At 49.9% G+C, this 15,245-nt stretch overlaps 1 protein-coding gene across 1 annotated transcript; it reads left to right on the forward strand.

The window, feature by feature from the left end:
• Positions 1-1,753: 1,753 nt before the first annotated feature.
• Positions 1,754-15,024, forward strand: LOC142358122 (uncharacterized; the record flags this gene model as incomplete). Its single annotated transcript, XM_075409587.1, has 4 exons — positions 1,754-1,918; positions 13,900-14,175; positions 14,506-14,610; positions 14,924-15,024. Coding segments are annotated over exons 1-4 (647 nt in total), but the record flags the coding sequence as incomplete, so codon positions are not given.
• Between the last annotated feature and the right edge of the window lie 221 nt (positions 15,025-15,245).

Genomic DNA, 15,245 nt, shown 5'->3' on the forward strand with positions numbered 1-15,245 from the left:
GAGACCCTACGTCCACCCCATGACACCCCCAATACACCCACCCGCCCGCCAAACACTGAAGAACGGAATACTCCCCATGACTGCACCCCACGCCACTGCCGCCACCGCCACCTGCCACCGCCACCGCCACCGCCACCGCCACCGCCACCGCCACCGCCACCGCCACCGCCACCGCCACCGCCACCGCCACCGCCACCGCCACCGCCACCGCCACCGCCCACCGCCACCGCCACCGCCACCGCCACCGCCACCACCGCCACCGCCACCGCCACCGCCACCGCCACCGCCGCCACCGCCACCGCCACCGCCAACGCCACCGCTATGACAGCCATAAAATTCAAAATTGCCACCGCCATGCACCGCCATATGACCGCCACCGCCACCGCGGCCACCGCCCACCGCCGCCACCAAGTATTTGCCATGGGTGGCAGAGGGATAGAGGAAAGGGGGGAGGGTTGCAACTCAGGAGGTCGGGACAGATGTAAAGGAGGGGGGTTGCACGTCAGCGGAATTAATCTTTTCGTACGAGTACGAGTACTGTCCGATCGCCACCCTTTTTTTTCTTCACCCCCGCCCGGGATTCACCACCCATTTTTTTTCACCACCCATGATTCAGACCCACGCCCGGAATCAACCGAATACAGAATAATAACCTTTTTTATTACCTTGATTACCTTTAATAAATGAGAGTACACGGGTGTATAGGTACCTACGAGTACCCTACTCGTAGGTAGGGTACCTACCAACTTCTTTTTCAAACCGACGGAATTAATCTTTTCGTACTGTCCGATCACCACCTGATTCAGACCTACGGAATCAGCGGAATACAGAATAACTCAAACGCCCGCCACACGAAATAGTATTGTGAGTACGACCACGTGTACGAACTTGCATGTGTGCATGCGCACGGACGGACGGACGGACGGACGGACGGACGGACACACGAACACACAAATAAACACCCCACCAACCCCGAAGGGGTACCTAATCCAGATCCATAGGCAGCATGTCTGCCGACACTCGGCAGTGTCAGGAGCTGCCAGAGAACCACCAGGGTTCGTTCGCTGCCACGTCATTGATCCTTCTGGGAGGTAAATCTCGTAGCACCATGGATGCCCAATTGTAGCAAATAGAATGTGTCGTATTTCGGGGGAAGGGGTGAAGCATTTCAGGAACGTACATGAAAAGCTGGACGGATCCGGGTTTCAGGGATTATAGAGGGGAACGGAGTGAAAATATAGGTCGAGAGGCGCACGTGCGGCGCGCACGTGCAGCACCCCCTGCTGGTGTTGTACGAGTATATTATACTCGCGGTAAAGAAAAAACGAGTACTAGTACGAGTACTAGTACGAGTACTAGGGGTTGTGTACTCGGGGTGTACTCGTGTACGCCGGAACGGCGCGCGGCAGGTACGGGTGCGATATAGCGGCGCAGAGCGCCGTGCGATGCCTCTTCCGCGTTGGCACTTTCCGCATGTGCGGAGTGCCGTCGGCGGTGGGCGGTGCTGGATAGACCCGTGTTGCTTTCGTGTTTTGAAGGCGAAGGAGAACGGCAGGGGTGTAGAAGGTACGGTGCCAGCGGCGGCGGCGGTGGAGACGTCCTGTACACCCCGGCCCCCGCGGCATCCCCCGCGGAGCCCTGAGCGTGCTAAACGGAGTTGGCCTTTCCGGAGACCGAATGACCAGTTTTTAATCCCTGATTTCCTGTGCTCTCGTGCGTCCGGGATTTCTCCGGCTCCGAACTGCGGCCCGATATGTCCCCGGGTTCTAGTGTTTACGGATGCCGGGGTTTTCCGGGCAACTCACCACAGACCAGCATTGGCTGGCTTACAGGCACCCGTATCATACCTGATTCGGCAGTCGGCAGTCGAGAGTTGAGAGAAGACGGACTGAGAGCGCCCAGTCGCTGGATCGAGGGAGTGTGATTATAGAATGTTTCCTAGTAGCGGTACTAGTACGAGTACGAGAATAATTTGTGCATGTATATCGACCGTCGATCGCCCGGCCGGTCCCTCCTGGACAGTCCTGGCCGTCGCGATCTCGTGCCCTGGTACATCAATTTCTCATCAATGTAATATGTACTAGTACTAGTACTCGCGACTCGCGTACGTTTACTTTACACAGAGTTCACAGAGTACAGACCACAGTACACCCAACTGACAGCTATTTGGATTCATTTGGCTGAAAAATTGCCGTATAGGGTTCTGAATCAAATTGACCGGCTTGGGTGTAAAATCTACACACTACAATACTAGTACTAGTACTAGTAGACACTCCAGCTAGCCTTCAGGTCTTGTAATCAACCCTTCACTCTAGAGTAGACACTAGCTAGCTAGTGCGAGCTGTGCGAGCACCAGCGGGGCAGTGGGCGAGCGTCAGGCCGGGGGAGCTGCTATTATTGTAGGGTTTTGTCCGCTCCTCCAATACACAAATACACTCATACTACAAAAGTTTTGTCACCTGGTCTTGGGGTACTTGTGGTATGGCGCACCAAGTAGCCAAATCTCAACAGATTCTGGCCATGTAAAGCTTAAAGCGTTCGTTGTGAATGGACGAGACTGTGCATTGCCCCATATTGCACATATAGTGCATTCCATGCTATTGATGTATTAAAGAACAAGATAACCAAGTGCCATTCTGACTTGTGGCTTTTGCAGGGGTACAAGTTAGAGACCAAGGATTATGGGAAACTTGCACGCTTGAAAGCTCACGGCTAGCTAGGAGTTGCACATTCGACATGGTGAGCTGGCCCATGGCTATCAATGGGTGGTTGGCGCGTTTGCTGTGACAATATTCTAGTTCGGCCACAATGGGCTGCAACGATTTTGTACAGTAAACAAGCAACACCAGTGAAATCGCTTTGTCATGGAACTTCTACCCATTCTTGTAAGGCATGCGCGTGAGATTCTGAGCACGCCTACCTTTGATGATATGAAGGCGTATAGATCAGCCATGTTGGGTACCAGGCCCCAATCTGGTGGGTAGCAAGCTTTCTGGCCCCCAATGGGTCCAAATCAGAGAGCGGGAAGCATTACAAGCTAGGAAAACCATCTAAACTTCTAGCAAAGCTCATAGATCGCCCTAATACCATAGCGTCAAGTTGTATGGAAGGAGGCTCACACATGGTGTTGATCTCGCTTCAAATGGTACTCCCTAGCCATTGAAACACATGCCAAAACGAGCGAGTTTGACCAAACCCTAGTAAACCCTAAACTGTCAATGTCTGTAAACATAGCCTAAACAGGCTCTAATGCCCACCCTACTCTGGCCAGAGACGACCCTCATGTACATGGGGCTATGACCTAGCTCTATACCCTATAAACCTAGCTACAACCTAGGGCTTCTCTCGAGGGCCCCACAATTACAACGCCAAGCTCAGGATTTTCCAGTGTTGGTTCTAGGGTTGCAAGCCAGAAAACGGAGAATTCAAAAGAATGCAAGGCGAAAAAATAAAGAACCCCACTTAGCCCTGGCTGAACCCTAGGCAACATTTCGGGGCCCCCTCTTAAGGTGGAAATGTTCCGATCCTGGGATTCGAACCTGGGTAGCTAAGTGGGATCCCCCTCACCCATCCCCTTATCCACCTGTCGTACAACTGACAATGTAAATTCCGAAGTCACAAAATAACGGTATATATACTATTGCAGCGCGATTCGATGCGGATTGTACGCCTACCCACGTGTTATTGGCCAGAAAATCCGTAACCACAACAAATTATACACGAAATCGTATTGACAAAACTTTTGTAGTAGGAGTGTGGCGCACGAGTGGGCCGTGAAACCCTACTTCAATCCGACTTGCTCAGATTCAACGATTGCCATTATGCATGGACAGATATATGATGTGGGAGTGCGAGCACAAGATTGTGTCTAGATTGATGTCCATATGCATGTGTAATGCACTTGTGAAAGGGGCGAAACACACTCATACTACAAAAGTTTTGTCACCTGGTCTTGGGGTACTTGTGGTATGGCGCACCAAGTAGCCAAATCTCAACAGATTCTGGCCATGTAAAGCTTAAAGCGATCGTTGTGAATGGACGAGACTGTGCATTGCCCCATATTGCACATATAGTGCATTCCATGCTATTGATGTATTAAAGAACAAGATAACCAAGTGCCATTCTGACTTGTGGCTTTTGCAGGGGTACAAGTTAGAGACCAAGGATTATGGGAAACTTGCACGCTTGAAAGCTCACGGCTAGCTAGGAGTTGCACATTCGACATGGTGAGCTGGCCCATGGCTATCAATGGGTGGTTGGCGCGTTTGCTGTGACAATATTCTAGTTCGGCCACAATGGGCTGCAACGATTTTGTACAGTAAACAAGCAACACCAGTGAAATCGCTTTGTCATGGAACTTCTACCCATTCTTGTAAGGCATGCGCGTGAGATTCTGAGCACGCCTACCTTTGATGATATGAAGGCGTATAGATCAGCCATGTTGGGTACCAGGCCCCAATCTGGTGGGTAGCAAGCTTTCTGGCCCCCAATGGGTCCAAATCAGAGAGCGGGAAGCATTACAAGCTAGGAAAACCATCTAAACTTCTAGCAAAGCTCATAGATCGCCCTAATACCATAGCGTCAAGTTGTATGGAAGGAGGCTCACACATGGTGTTGATCTCGCTTCAAATGGTACTCCCTAGCCATTGAAACACATGCCAAAACGAGCGAGTTTGACCAAACCCTAGTAAACCCTAAACTGTCAATGTCTGTAAACATAGCCTAAACAGGCTCTAATGCCCACCCTACTCTGGCCAGAGACGACCCTCATGTACATGGGGCTATGACCTAGCTCTATACCCTATAAACCTAGCTACAACCTAGGGCTTCTCTCGAGGGCCCCACAATTACAACGCCAAGCTCAGGATTTTCCAGTGTTGGTTCTAGGGTTGCAAGCCAGAAAACGGAGAATTCAAAAGAATGCAAGGCGAAAAAATAAAGAACCCCACTTAGCCCTGGCTGAACCCTAGGCAACATTTCGGGGCCCCCTCTTAAGGTGGAAATGTTCCGATCCTGGGATTCGAACCTGGGTAGCTAAGTGGGATCCCCCTCACCCATCCCCTTATCCACCTGTCGTACAACTGACAATGTAAATTCCGAAGTCACAAAATAACGGTATATATACTATTGCAGCGCGATTCGATGCGGATTGTACGCCTACCCACGTGTTATTGGCCAGAAAATCCGTAACCACAACAAATTATACACGAAATCGTATTGACAAAACTTTTGTAGTAGGAGTGTGGCGCACGAGTGGGCCGTGAAACCCTACTTCAATCCGACTTGCTCAGATTCAACGATTGCCATTATGCATGGACAGATATATGATGTGGGAGTGCGAGCACAAGATTGTGTCTAGATTGATGTCCATATGCATGTGTAATGCACTTGTGAAAGGGGCGAAACACACTCATACTACAAAAGTTTTGTCACCTGGTCTTGGGGTACTTGTGGTATGGCGCACCAAGTAGCCAAATCTCAACAGATTCTGGCCATGTAAAGCTTAAAGCGATCGTTGTGAATGGACGAGACTGTGCATTGCCCCATATTGCACATATAGTGCATTCCATGCTATTGATGTATTAAAGAACAAGATAACCAAGTGCCATTCTGACTTGTGGCTTTTGCAGGGGTACAAGTTAGAGACCAAGGATTATGGGAAACTTGCACGCTTGAAAGCTCACGGCTAGCTAGGAGTTGCACATTCGACATGGTGAGCTGGCCCATGGCTATCAATGGGTGGTTGGCGCGTTTGCTGTGACAATATTCTAGTTCGGCCACAATGGGCTGCAACGATTTTGTACAGTAAACAAGCAACACCAGTGAAATCGCTTTGTCATGGAACTTCTACCCATTCTTGTAAGGCATGCGCGTGAGATTCTGAGCACGCCTACCTTTGATGATATGAAGGCGTATAGATCAGCCATGTTGGGTACCAGGCCCCAATCTGGTGGGTAGCAAGCTTTCTGGCCCCCAATGGGTCCAAATCAGAGAGCGGGAAGCATTACAAGCTAGGAAAACCATCTAAACTTCTAGCAAAGCTCATAGATCGCCCTAATACCATAGCGTCAAGTTGTATGGAAGGAGGCTCACACATGGTGTTGATCTCGCTTCAAATGGTACTCCCTAGCCATTGAAACACATGCCAAAACGAGCGAGTTTGACCAAACCCTAGTAAACCCTAAACTGTCAATGTCTGTAAACATAGCCTAAACAGGCTCTAATGCCCACCCTACTCTGGCCAGAGACGACCCTCATGTACATGGGGCTATGACCTAGCTCTATACCCTATAAACCTAGCTACAACCTAGGGCTTCTCTCGAGGGCCCCACAATTACAACGCCAAGCTCAGGATTTTCCAGTGTTGGTTCTAGGGTTGCAAGCCAGAAAACGGAGAATTCAAAAGAATGCAAGGCGAAAAAATAAAGAACCCCACTTAGCCCTGGCTGAACCCTAGGCAACATTTCGGGGCCCCCTCTTAAGGTGGAAATGTTCCGATCCTGGGATTCGAACCTGGGTAGCTAAGTGGGATCCCCCTCACCCATCCCCTTATCCACCTGTCGTACAACTGACAATGTAAATTCCGAAGTCACAAAATAACGGTATATATACTATTGCAGCGCGATTCGATGCGGATTGTACGCCTACCCACGTGTTATTGGCCAGAAAATCCGTAACCACAACAAATTATACACGAAATCGTATTGACAAAACTTTTGTAGTAGGAGTGTGGCGCACGAGTGGGCCGTGAAACCCTACTTCAATCCGACTTGCTCAGATTCAACGATTGCCATTATGCATGGACAGATATATGATGTGGGAGTGCGAGCACAAGATTGTGTCTAGATTGATGTCCATATGCATGTGTAATGCACTTGTGAAAGGGGCGAAACACTGTGGCGCACGAGTGGGCCGTGAAACCCTACTTCAATCCGACTTGCTCAGATTCAACGATTGCCATTATGCATGGACAGATATATGATGTGGGAGTGCGAGCACAAGATTGTGTCTAGATTGATGTCCATATGCATGTGTAATGCACTTGTGAAAGGGGCGAAACACACTCATACTACAAAAGTTTTGTCACCTGGTCTTGGGGTACTTGTGGTATGGCGCACCAAGTAGCCAAATCTCAACAGATTCTGGCCATGTAAAGCTTAAAGCGATCGTTGTGAATGGACGAGACTGTGCATTGCCCCATATTGCACATATAGTGCATTCCATGCTATTGATGTATTAAAGAACAAGATAACCAAGTGCCATTCTGACTTGTGGCTTTTGCAGGGGTACAAGTTAGAGACCAAGGATTATGGGAAACTTGCACGCTTGAAAGCTCACGGCTAGCTAGGAGTTGCACATTCGACATGGTGAGCTGGCCCATGGCTATCAATGGGTGGTTGGCGCGTTTGCTGTGACAATATTCTAGTTCGGCCACAATGGGCTGCAACGATTTTGTACAGTAAACAAGCAACACCAGTGAAATCGCTTTGTCATGGAACTTCTACCCATTCTTGTAAGGCATGCGCGTGAGATTCTGAGCACGCCTACCTTTGATGATATGAAGGCGTATAGATCAGCCATGTTGGGTACCAGGCCCCAATCTGGTGGGTAGCAAGCTTTCTGGCCCCCAATGGGTCCAAATCAGAGAGCGGGAAGCATTACAAGCTAGGAAAACCATCTAAACTTCTAGCAAAGCTCATAGATCGCCCTAATACCATAGCGTCAAGTTGTATGGAAGGAGGCTCACACATGGTGTTGATCTCGCTTCAAATGGTACTCCCTAGCCATTGAAACACATGCCAAAACGAGCGAGTTTGACCAAACCCTAGTAAACCCTAAACTGTCAATGTCTGTAAACATAGCCTAAACAGGCTCTAATGCCCACCCTACTCTGGCCAGAGACGACCCTCATGTACATGGGGCTATGACCTAGCTCTATACCCTATAAACCTAGCTACAACCTAGGGCTTCTCTCGAGGGCCCCACAATTACAACGCCAAGCTCAGGATTTTCCAGTGTTGGTTCTAGGGTTGCAAGCCAGAAAACGGAGAATTCAAAAGAATGCAAGGCGAAAAAATAAAGAACCCCACTTAGCCCTGGCTGAACCCTAGGCAACATTTCGGGGCCCCCTCTTAAGGTGGAAATGTTCCGATCCTGGGATTCGAACCTGGGTAGCTAAGTGGGATCCCCCTCACCCATCCCCTTATCCACCTGTCGTACAACTGACAATGTAAATTCCGAAGTCACAAAATAACGGTATATATACTATTGCAGCGCGATTCGATGCGGATTGTACGCCTACCCACGTGTTATTGGCCAGAAAATCCGTAACCACAACAAATTATACACGAAATCGTATTGACAAAACTTTTGTAGTAGGAGTGTGGCGCACGAGTGGGCCGTGAAACCCTACTTCAATCCGACTTGCTCAGATTCAACGATTGCCATTATGCATGGACAGATATATGATGTGGGAGTGCGAGCACAAGATTGTGTCTAGATTGATGTCCATATGCATGTGTAATGCACTTGTGAAAGGGGCGAAACACTGTGGCGCACGAGTGGGCCGTGAAACCCTACTTCAATCCGACTTGCTCAGATTCAACGATTGCCATTATGCATGGACAGATATATGATGTGGGAGTGCGAGCACAAGATTGTGTCTAGATTGATGTCCATATGCATGTGTAATGCACTTGTGAAAGGGGCGAAACACACTCATACTACAAAAGTTTTGTCACCTGGTCTTGGGGTACTTGTGGTATGGCGCACCAAGTAGCCAAATCTCAACAGATTCTGGCCATGTAAAGCTTAAAGCGATCGTTGTGAATGGACGAGACTGTGCATTGCCCCATATTGCACATATAGTGCATTCCATGCTATTGATGTATTAAAGAACAAGATAACCAAGTGCCATTCTGACTTGTGGCTTTTGCAGGGGTACAAGTTAGAGACCAAGGATTATGGGAAACTTGCACGCTTGAAAGCTCACGGCTAGCTAGGAGTTGCACATTCGACATGGTGAGCTGGCCCATGGCTATCAATGGGTGGTTGGCGCGTTTGCTGTGACAATATTCTAGTTCGGCCACAATGGGCTGCAACGATTTTGTACAGTAAACAAGCAACACCAGTGAAATCGCTTTGTCATGGAACTTCTACCCATTCTTGTAAGGCATGCGCGTGAGATTCTGAGCACGCCTACCTTTGATGATATGAAGGCGTATAGATCAGCCATGTTGGGTACCAGGCCCCAATCTGGTGGGTAGCAAGCTTTCTGGCCCCCAATGGGTCCAAATCAGAGAGCGGGAAGCATTACAAGCTAGGAAAACCATCTAAACTTCTAGCAAAGCTCATAGATCGCCCTAATACCATAGCGTCAAGTTGTATGGAAGGAGGCTCACACATGGTGTTGATCTCGCTTCAAATGGTACTCCCTAGCCATTGAAACACATGCCAAAACGAGCGAGTTTGACCAAACCCTAGTAAACCCTAAACTGTCAATGTCTGTAAACATAGCCTAAACAGGCTCTAATGCCCACCCTACTCTGGCCAGAGACGACCCTCATGTACATGGGGCTATGACCTAGCTCTATACCCTATAAACCTAGCTACAACCTAGGGCTTCTCTCGAGGGCCCCACAATTACAACGCCAAGCTCAGGATTTTCCAGTGTTGGTTCTAGGGTTGCAAGCCAGAAAACGGAGAATTCAAAAGAATGCAAGGCGAAAAAATAAAGAACCCCACTTAGCCCTGGCTGAACCCTAGGCAACATTTCGGGGCCCCCTCTTAAGGTGGAAATGTTCCGATCCTGGGATTCGAACCTGGGTAGCTAAGTGGGATCCCCCTCACCCATCCCCTTATCCACCTGTCGTACAACTGACAATGTAAATTCCGAAGTCACAAAATAACGGTATATATACTATTGCAGCGCGATTCGATGCGGATTGTACGCCTACCCACGTGTTATTGGCCAGAAAATCCGTAACCACAACAAATTATACACGAAATCGTATTGACAAAACTTTTGTAGTAGGAGTGTGGCGCACGAGTGGGCCGTGAAACCCTACTTCAATCCGACTTGCTCAGATTCAACGATTGCCATTATGCATGGACAGATATATGATGTGGGAGTGCGAGCACAAGATTGTGTCTAGATTGATGTCCATATGCATGTGTAATGCACTTGTGAAAGGGGCGAAACACACTCATACTACAAAAGTTTTGTCACCTGGTCTTGGGGTACTTGTGGTATGGCGCACCAAGTAGCCAAATCTCAACAGATTCTGGCCATGTAAAGCTTAAAGCGATCGTTGTGAATGGACGAGACTGTGCATTGCCCCATATTGCACATATAGTGCATTCCATGCTATTGATGTATTAAAGAACAAGATAACCAAGTGCCATTCTGACTTGTGGCTTTTGCAGGGGTACAAGTTAGAGACCAAGGATTATGGGAAACTTGCACGCTTGAAAGCTCACGGCTAGCTAGGAGTTGCACATTCGACATGGTGAGCTGGCCCATGGCTATCAATGGGTGGTTGGCGCGTTTGCTGTGACAATATTCTAGTTCGGCCACAATGGGCTGCAACGATTTTGTACAGTAAACAAGCAACACCAGTGAAATCGCTTTGTCATGGAACTTCTACCCATTCTTGTAAGGCATGCGCGTGAGATTCTGAGCACGCCTACCTTTGATGATATGAAGGCGTATAGATCAGCCATGTTGGGTACCAGGCCCCAATCTGGTGGGTAGCAAGCTTTCTGGCCCCCAATGGGTCCAAATCAGAGAGCGGGAAGCATTACAAGCTAGGAAAACCATCTAAACTTCTAGCAAAGCTCATAGATCGCCCTAATACCATAGCGTCAAGTTGTATGGAAGGAGGCTCACACATGGTGTTGATCTCGCTTCAAATGGTACTCCCTAGCCATTGAAACACATGCCAAAACGAGCGAGTTTGACCAAACCCTAGTAAACCCTAAACTGTCAATGTCTGTAAACATAGCCTAAACAGGCTCTAATGCCCACCCTACTCTGGCCAGAGACGACCCTCATGTACATGGGGCTATGACCTAGCTCTATACCCTATAAACCTAGCTACAACCTAGGGCTTCTCTCGAGGGCCCCACAATTACAACGCCAAGCTCAGGATTTTCCAGTGTTGGTTCTAGGGTTGCAAGCCAGAAAACGGAGAATTCAAAAGAATGCAAGGCGAAAAAATAAAGAACCCCACTTAGCCCTGGCTGAACCCTAGGCAACATTTCGGGGCCCCCTCTTAAGGTGGAAATGTTCCGATCCTGGGATTCGAACCTGGGTAGCTAAGTGGGATCCCCCTCACCCATCCCCTTATCCACCTGTCGTACAACTGACAATGTAAATTCCGAAGTCACAAAATAACGGTATATATACTATTGCAGCGCGATTCGATGCGGATTGTACGCCTACCCACGTGTTATTGGCCAGAAAATCCGTAACCACAACAAATTATACACGAAATCGTATTGACAAAACTTTTGTAGTAGGAGTGTAGTAGGGTTTGAAAACTGGCACTTGCAGCCAAGGGGTACTCGTATAATATATATCCTTATTATATCGCTACACAAGCAGGAGGAAATAGACAGCCTACATAATAGACAAATACCGGACCCCGGAACAGTGTCGTCAGAGCCCCCGCGTAGGATATGCCGGGTTTATCCCGGGTTCGGGTTAACCCGGAATATTCCGGAATATGGCTGTGGCCCCGGGATACTCTCTGCCAGAGCTCATACGAGGGAACTAGCCGTGGGATGTTGATCTGCATGCCAAGTTATGCCTCGTGCACACTTGTCCAGGTGCATACATGCCCATGCAGTCTCTACTAGAGCGATTAAAGCACTCACAAGCTCCTCGCGTGGTGTGCGCCCAGTCACTATAGTGTCGTCGCATGGAGGCAATTCATGTCAATTGTAATTACTGCTCAATACATTCATGAACTACAGTCTGCATACAATATTTTGTGATCGCTCACAGCGTAGGAAATGGGTTGGAATTCTTACAACTTAAATTCAATAGACATACAAACTATCAAAGGGGGCGGGCTACTGCTCAGTGGTCCCTGTTGGGGATGGCTGGCCATGGGTGGCAGAAGGTGTTTGGCCAGTAGGTGCAGCCGGGGCCCGGCTGGTAGTGGCAGCTGTGCATATTTATAGTATTTTTTGTTACGGTTAGGACCTAGGCTGGCCTCTGCGGGCTGACTATACGGGAGAGTGGCCCTACAGGACGCCACGTCGCTGGTGCCCGCCAGCTCGGCACTGGCCCTACCGGCATCAGAATATATCCTGGATATCCCGGGTTTATGCCCCATTCCGGAATAACCCCGGGTTTTGGCGTCCCTGTCCCGGGATACCGGGGGCTCTGAGTGTCGTTAACACTGTGTAAGTTCATACGGGAAGCAACGGAAAGTATGGAAAATGTAGACAAGATAGAATCGGGGCGAACAGAGTAGGTATTTTATGGAAGGGGTTGTCCGTATTCAGGTAGGTGCATTGTAGGATCAGGATACCTACGGAACGTTCTAGAATACGCGTGGGCGGATAATTCGAGGCCGCCAACCTGTTGCAACTCCTGTTTATAAAACGTTTGCTGCGTTCCACATTCCGCACTCCATCTCTGTGCGCCGCTGCACTCCGTGTCGGCCGGGTCGGAAACCTGAGCCACTCCCACCGTTGCCTGCCTAAATATAACTGCCTGCCTAATTCAATAACAAAACTCCGTAGTCCGCATGAGTCCGCAGTACTCCGCGGTCCGCGCTCCGCGGATATCGTCCGGCCCCGCAGTCTGCAGTCCGCACTCCGCACGATCCGCACTCCGCACTCCGCAGACATCGACCGGCTCCGCAGACACCGGCCGGCTCCGCAGACACCGGCCGGCCGCACTCCGCCCTCCCCCCTGCCTGAATGCTTCAGTAATATATAATAGGGAGGGGCAGACACCGTCGGCCGGCAGACACCGTCGGTCGGCTGGCAGACATCGTCTGCCGGCTCAGAAACCTGAGCCACTCCGGCCCCCCAGTCAGAAATTAGTAGACTGTAGACTATAGACTGTAGACTGTAGAATTTGTAAAACTGACATTCTACCCATTCTGTATTGTTTCCAACACTGACGTGCACATTCTACGTACCCAGGAATTTTATTTCCCGGATACCAGAGAAAAAGTAGAAAACACACGAAAATGTACGCTGAAACTGGAAATAGCAGGCGAATTCGGAGGAGCAACAGAAAGGTGAATAGTGTGTGCCCCCGCCCCCCAGGTGCCCCGGCCTGGGAAATCTTATTACAAATTTTCATACGTCATGCCTCTTATATTCGTACAGTAACGGGTAGTAGTACTAGCTAGTAGTATCTTATTTTTCCTCCCTCGTACCTAGGGTACCAGTACTATTCATGCAGAGGGCTTCATCGGCTATCTATCGATGGTAGTACAAAATTAGTAGTACTTGTCTACGGGACCAGTAATATACAAGCGGCACCTGGTCTCTAGAGTAGGACCGAACCCTCCCGGCAGCTCTGGTTGCCAGGTGGCAGGTTCCATCTGCATGTCGAGTTCCGACTAAAATTATAATAAACGGAAGATTCGTTGTGAGATCGTTCAATTGATCCAACCAGGCCGGCCCCAGGCTTGGCGGCGGGTGCCGATCGAGTACACCTACTCTGACGTTCCAGATCATGAACTTGTCGCATGCTGTGTATATCCTCGCCTTATTATTCATGACAGTCTGTGCAACTGAAAATCCTGCGTTCCGAGATTGTGTTCGAGGATCGTTAGTGACGCAGGAAAATGCCCACTGACTGCCAAGTGCATCATATATCAAGAACTTAATCTGCACGCCGCCGTTGAGACTCGGCCGGCCCGATTGTTTTAGGCTAACAACCCTATGTCAGCAGATGGCAGCACACGACTTCCCAAGTGGAATGGAGTGGGCGATATGGCCTCATATAAAGGATTCTTAGGGTATTTTATTCCTGTCAATTCAATCTTGCCCAACTCTTTATTGAGCTATGCGCCTGAGCCCCGTACTGGACAGCGCGGCCGTGTCAGCCCCACAGTACACACGGATCACACATCAGCTCCACCCAGAATAGTTGCGTTTTCGGCCGAGGAGCCAAGCGTGAGTTATGATGGACTCACTTTCGGGAAAGTGAGTGCTCGATGCTGAAACCTTGGGCCCCTGTACTTGGCTGTATGACACTTGCCTCTCGCCGGCCGCCGCTTTGACCAGCGTGTGCTGAAGAGGTGGCAGGTGCAGCGTCACAGATACAGAACACTGTTTCATGCGGAAGCCCTTGGAAGATCCCGATTTTGTGTTCCCACTCGTTCCCCTGCACCTCCCATCTCTACTCCCTCAATCCCTCCCTGTCCATACCACCCCAGCGCTTCCCCCCTTCCCATTCAGTTCATGTCCATCATCCTTGCAGCGGCGATGCTGCCATGGCACAACTGATGTGTTTTCCTGGCATGGTCTCCCCAGCACATGTTGGCAGGTGCAACAGCCGGCATGGTGGAACATATCACAATGTTCCCAGTTGACACGGTCAAGACCCGAATGCAGGCACTCAGCCATCCTGGGCAACAGGTAGGGTAAAGAGCCTGGCCTTGCCTGCGGATCCCCTTCAGGCTTCTGATCACGTCGCCATCTCTACAGCCCTCAGCCCTCTCCAACCTGTTGGATTGGGACCTCCCAATCACCGTGATGTAGGCTGGGCTCGTAGCCCAAGGGTCAGATCATGCCATCGGTCTTTCCCTACCCAGTTGTCCACCAACCCACAATGCACATTATTGCTTGTGGAGTTAGCGTGGGCTGGAGAGAAACACGCATGGGGGGGTTGTTGCTGGACCCTGGTGACACGATTCCCACAGTCTGATCCAGTTTCTTATGCACTGTGCAGCTCAATAGTAGGTCAGTCAAGCGTGCTTTAAAAGTTATACTGAAGCGAGAGGGCGTGGGCGGCCTCTACAACGGCGTGGCTGCCGTGGCGCTCGGTGCTGGGTGAGAGCCATCCGCCACAGGCATGCAATGCTGTTCATGGTATTCCTGCCTGGCGTGAGTGAGTGAGTGTGAGAGAGAGCTCAGACGCATGCGACACACTAGCTTGAGGCATTGCTCTTCATGTGCTCACATGCTGCCGTGACTTCCCACAGACCCTCGCACGCCATATACTTCGCGAGCTACGAGCTGGCAAAGGTGTGCTGCCGCAGCTGTATGAGCAG

This window comes from Convolutriloba macropyga, unplaced genomic scaffold, assembly GCF_964194025.1.
Source record: "Convolutriloba macropyga unplaced genomic scaffold, txConMacr16.3 SCAFFOLD_5830, whole genome shotgun sequence".
NCBI classification, from domain to species: Eukaryota; Metazoa; Xenacoelomorpha; order Acoela; family Convolutidae; genus Convolutriloba; species Convolutriloba macropyga.